General features: G+C 36.8%; 1 protein-coding gene across 1 annotated transcript; it reads right to left on the reverse strand.

Annotated features, from left to right (window-relative positions):
- Positions 1 to 848: 848 nt before the first annotated feature.
- LOC113078787 (band 4.1-like protein 1) lies at positions 849 to 5,593 on the reverse strand. Its single transcript, XM_026251084.1, has 5 exons — positions 5,547 to 5,593; positions 5,261 to 5,347; positions 5,095 to 5,175; positions 3,253 to 3,369; positions 849 to 2,909 (listed from the first exon to the last, which is right to left on the reverse strand). Exons 1-5 carry the CDS (start codon positions 5,565 to 5,567, stop codon positions 2,904 to 2,906), a joined length of 312 nt encoding a protein of 103 aa, XP_026106869.1. The 5' UTR covers positions 5,568 to 5,593; the 3' UTR covers positions 849 to 2,903.
- Between the last annotated feature and the right edge of the window lie 529 nt (positions 5,594 to 6,122).

A 6,122-nucleotide genomic window follows, 5' to 3' on the forward strand; every position in this document is an offset into this window, starting at 1 on the left:
TCACTTAGATCATCAGGTACATCACAATATTGTACAAGATCTGCTGCTACTTCCCTTTCATCACAACTTTTATATTACCAACACATTGTCTTTTATATTATATTGTATTGTTGCATAAACTGACTGAGAAAGTTTTGAGTCTATTAGCCTTTAAATTAATATTCCAAGTTATTTGGAACTTTTAGAGACGTAATTTATGGCATGCTTTCAGTTAAAACAGAAAGTGGTTCCGACCTAGATGTAGGCTATCTATCCTTTTGGTTAGGCTAATGATATTTCGTTATGTAAGTTTAAAAAGCGCGAATCGAAAGCGGGGGAAAAAGCCGCGAATCTGCAAGCATTTTTAGTTGATAACATTCCACGAAAATGTATATTAACCCTAACGTGAAACTGGACAACTATCCCCCAGAAAAACTCATCGATCACATTATTCACGTAAGTTGAGTAGAATTTGTTCGGTGTCCATTTTGTTTAGCTGTTTCTTGCACCTTAAAAACTACTTTTGCTTCGTTTTTGCTAGTCAATTCTTATAAGTGATATAATGTTAAACTTAATGGTGTTGATGAATCAAGATAAATAATAATATAAGTGTTAATTTGAGGAACAATTATACTGTCCCTTGTGCTTAAAGTCAGAAGTGTTCTCTTGTGTATGTAATTACAGAGATATGATACTGTACATGGAGACCTATTCACGATTTGATGTAGGCTATATTCTTCAGTAAAGCACAAGAGGGCAGTGCAACAGAACTAATGCAACCATTTCGTGAACAAAATGGGAAATATTTGTACCTAAACCTTATACAGAATTTACAATTATCTGTTTTTATTTAACTCAGATGCAGCAAATAGCAAACTTGACCACATGGATGGATCTGATTTATTTCGAACACTGTACAGCAAACACACAAAACCAAGCAGTAGAAAGTAGAGGATAGCATTGTAAACATAAGTGTCTGCAGGTGGAATCACAGGGGAATTGATGCTAAGAGTACTTTTCTAAGCTTAACTTGTTTTCCTCCAAATCTTAAATGCAACATACAGCGTTTAAACAAGAGCATTGCCTTCTAAAGAGACAAAACTTTGTCATTGGCTTAGCAAATGGGCTGGCGTAAGAATGCTGCGGTTGATTAGGAATCCAACTATCAACCTTTGCATGGCACTTCTTTATATTCAAAAAGAGCTCACATATCCTCAAAAATCAGTGACTGATCATGTTGGAAGTATGACGTATACAGATTCCCCTTCTGATATCTGCAGGTTGTGTAAAGTGTTATTATTTTCACATAGTGCACAGTCCTGAACAAATGCATTAGTTACACAAGAACAAGCCTTCACCGTGTTAGCAAAGGTTGTTAAGAGCTGTCCTGATCTTCTTTCATCCTGTAAAGTTTTAAATTTGGCAATACACACAATTCGAAGCTCATTCGTCCGTTCAATACTAGAACACATATATGTCCTGTGTCATCCAGGATTTCTACTGCTTTCACAGAGGAACGTTTGTAAAGAGAATCATGGCTCAAGGGTCACGCTTCACTGAAAACCACAGGCTCATGACATTTACACATAAAAACGTCTCATATCTAACAAATCAGAACCATTTCAACAGCGTTTCAAAATCATTAGTTCATTGGCACAGCATTGTGTGGGAAGTAACAGTTTTTTTTTTTTTTTAAATCACAAAAGTTTCAAACATATAGAGCAGGATTTTGTTAAATATTGGCTTGGAAAATTATTCTAGTTTCTGAATAGAATTTTCTTCAAATGCTTAAATTTTAAATATACATGCACATAACACATTGCTTGATTATGCAAGTGTGTCAGTATGTACTGAACTCAAATTAGGTTTGGTTTCTTTGGACGTTTTCACAGTTTAACAATATGTTTAGGACATGAAATAGAGCATTCAACAAGCGAACGTTTGACTTTTTGTGTCGTGCATTTTTTAATTTATGTCACACTTGGGGATATTTCGAATCTAAAATCTAAAGTTTGATTACAATTGGTTCCCTGAAAAGTTTGTACTGTAAATTGGCGCTTTTCATTTGCCTCTTTTCTTGAAATCTAATGACCATATGTAAGGGCTCCTTAAATAAAACAAACACAACTTTCTAGAATAATTAAAATAATAATAATAATAATAAAATCAGGGGGGAAAAGCCCACTATCTCCATATTATGTATAATATGGAAATTAATACTTTTCAGAGGACTGTCAAAAGGTTTGACAATCATACAGTAATACAGTCTCTCATTTAAAAAACATTTTAAACCCTGCTTTGCCACATGCAGATGAGATTCAGAATTTAACATTCAGCAACATAACATTTGTTGATCAGAGAAGCACGACATACTGTATGTACGCTAGCTAGGCTTTTCCCTACAGTTCAGTATTTGCAAAAAGATCTGTGTTATATCTCAATGAACCCTAGAAAAACTACTCAATAGATACTACTGTCACTCCACTACGCTAAATCTTCAGCAATGTTCATCCAAAAGCCCCATGCCTCATGCTTGATGTTAGCATCGGGCTGTCGATAGTACGCTTGGTTAGTTTTCACATTCGTGAAGAAAAAGCAAGAGACTACAATGGCGGCTAAATCGTCTGATTGATGAGATGAGTCTGTCCTTCCTTAGCAGTCCTCCGCCAAGGAGACCGTGTGCCTCCTCAACCAGTATGTCCATGTTACCACAGCGAATGTAGACACAAAATAGAAATTACATGAGAAGGAATAGGTTCCGACATCTGGGAGGCAGCATGTGTTTGTGTGCATGTGTAAGTGTTAGTGTGGTGTATGTAAGTGGAAGCTAGAAGCTTAGAATAAGAGGTCTGTAGATGTTGGCGACCCACTGGCAGTCGTTGAGGAACACTTGCTTCCTGTTGAAATCCTGAGAACCGAGGAGATCAGGACTAATGGAGAGAGAAACAAATAGATCACGTAACACAACTATTTATTAAAGAACATTTAGAAGATCCACTTCATTGCCAATAAGTTATTGCTGTTGTAAGATGAAAAACTTAAGGCTTGCAATAGATTTTTAATAACTGCATGGTTTGCAGTGGAATGAAAGAATGTGTTTAGAGTTAACACACGGCGCTGACTGAACTGGTTTTGACATGTCATTACACCCTTGTCTAACTGCTGTACACCAGCAGGCTCAATATGACAGATAAACACTGAAGTGAAACCATAATATGCATTTTCGAAATGGATGGATTAATTGGGCATGCAGAGGCTAGCGGTGACAAATACCTTCGATTCCTCATGTGGATCTTGAGTGGAAGATTCTGTTTCCCTGACAACCACCGCCTTGGTAACCAACATGTCAGGGTGCTGTTGCTTGGCTTCTTTTATTGCCATGGCAAGCGCCTGTGAAAAAGTCATTTATTTCTCAAGCTTAATGAGAGGAACATGCAGCTAATGAATTAGTAATATGCTTTCTAATTAATTTGTGCTCTAAAGTCATCATGAAAGAGAAATAGCTTTTTTCTTTCCTAATGTGATGTTGTGAAATGGCTCCTTTTAGGAAGAAAATTGTTGATTTTGTCCATCAAGAATTGGTTGAATGTTTGCTAGTTGCTGACGTCTCATTTGAGTGACAAATTTCTGGATGGGAGGAATCAATGCCCAGCCCTCACACGGTCATCAGAGATTTTCAAGAGATTTTGTTGCAATGGTAGGTAAAGGTAATGATTTTGATTAAAGATTAAAAGGGCATTATGAGGGTATTTTTACTAAAAACATGATGTGAATAGATTAATAAATTATAATAATTACAATAACTGCAATATTCCATAAAATATAACAACTGTCAATTTTCACTTCATGGTGAGTTTAAAAATTTAAATTCTGTCATCAGTTACCGAGAGCCTAATGTCATTCCAAACCTGTAAGACCAATTGTCTATTAAAGGGATACTCATCCCCAAAATGAAAATTTTGTGATTAATCACTTACCCCCACGTCGTTTCAAACCCTTAAAAGATTTGTTTGTCTTCGGAACACAATTTTAGATATTTTGGATGAAAACCGGTAGGCTTGAGACTGTCCCATAGACTGCCAAGTTAATAACAGTGTCAAGGTCCAGAAAGGTTATGAAAAGCATCGTCAGGATAGTCCATCTGCCAGCAGTGGTTCAACCGTAATGTTATGAAGCGATGAGAATATCACTATTCTGACTATGCATTTCATACTTTTCTGGACCTTGACACTGTTATTTACTCGGCAGTCTATGGGACAGTCTCAAGCCTCCAGGTTTTCATCCAAGATATCTAAAATTGTGTTCCGAAGACAAACAAAGCTTTTACAGGTTGGGAACAAAATGGAGGTAAGTGATTAATGACAAAATTGTAATTTTGTGGTGAGTATACCTTGAACAGTTCTCTACATGCATATTGGCTGATTTATCAGTATAAAGCACATATCAATGTCTTATTCTGCATTACCATATTTTAGATGATTCCTACCCTATACCTAAACATAACAACTACCTTAACCATTAATAAGCAATAAATTAGGAGTTTATTGATGCAAAGGTCATATTTGATAGTTAGTTAGTTAGTTAGTTAGTTAATGATAATGGTCACCAAACTGAAGTGTGACCGAGATTTCTGTCCATCTATGCAATTAGTGTAAGTAATTTAAAAATTTCAAGCTCTAAAAAGTGTCATACAAAAATCCATGTGACTCCAGAGGGTTAATCCTGATTTGATGACGCAATGTGATTGCTTTTAGCTTTTTAAATGAATTAACCCATTAGTTATTTATTCACAAAATATTTTATCACAGGAGAATCTCACTGCATGGCTGTTCACACAAGAGCAGACTATCTCGCGATGCAACTGGTCACGGAAGCACTGGAAGAGGTTATTCCACTCTCAGAGGATGGACAGAAATATATCGGGGTTTTTTTTATGTATTTTTATTTGTGTCCTAAAAATAAATGAAAGTTTTATGGGTTTGGAATTATCTGAATGTGAGTAAATGGTGACAAGATATTAATTATTTATTGAATTATTCCTTCTAGAGCTGACATAAATCATAGTTCACTAAGATGCTTTACAAAATAGCCAGCCCTAATTCCTTCTGCACCTACCTGATCTTGATCAACATCATCATCACCAGTAATGATGATCCTCTTTTCAATTCTTGTCTCCGAGTAGCCTCCCTTCACCGTCTAAAAAACATATATGTACATTTTCAATCCTCCAAGAAAACTTTTTCTAAAAAGAGGCTGCCAGGAGATACTTTTTTTCAGATACCTTAGTAACATGAGTTGTAGTGGCTGACGTTACGTTCTCGGTTACCATTAGAGGAGAGCCATCTCTAGCTAATGATCCCAGGTTCACCTGTTCAAGAATATAATGAATAAACACTTGTCAAAGCCAGAAAGCTATAAGGTAGTGTTATACCTCACAAATAAGGCAAGCCATCTGAAGCAAACTGTAGAACTAAAGTTGGAAATAAAGCAACAGACAAAAATGACAAAGCAGAAGCAAAGACACAAGGAGGTTTGGTCAGTCAAGCTCAACAGATGAAAATACTCACAGGAGAGATTCTCTCCGTCATAGAGTATGTGGCCTCTCGCAAACTGCTGATACATGGTCCTAAGACAGCAAACACAGAACTTACAATCTATATGAGAACCAACCACGGTGCATGTAAGTATTAAAAGAACATAATAACACTTACTTATGTAATTGATGATAATTGACATAATTACAGTCTTCAGACCATGTTCCTCCTATGGTACAGTGACATATCACCAGTAAAGTACATATGATGAGGCTAAAAGGTCTTTACCGGGTCTGCAATCTCCATTATGGTTGTGGTGACCTCAGAGCCATTGGGCTGCGTCTCGATCTTGACCTCGGGTCTTCCTAAGAGCTTGGAGGCAATGATTTCACTGCTCTCTCTGCTGAGAGGATGGAATGGGGGTCCATCTCCCGTCTCATCAACTGCTTGGTCTGTAGAGTCTTTCCTCAGGCTTGGGCAGCTTTCACCGACCGCGGAGCTTTCTTAGGTACAAAAGGGCGGGAAAGAAATGAAACAGAATTAAGTTCAAACTGGAAAGTAATCATGAGATTTTAAAACACAGTGCCATCAAATGATCTTGGCAGCATA

This window comes from Carassius auratus, unplaced genomic scaffold (assembly GCF_003368295.1).
Source record: "Carassius auratus strain Wakin unplaced genomic scaffold, ASM336829v1 scaf_tig00026569, whole genome shotgun sequence".
Lineage (NCBI taxonomy): Eukaryota > Metazoa > Chordata > Actinopteri > Cypriniformes > Cyprinidae > Carassius > Carassius auratus.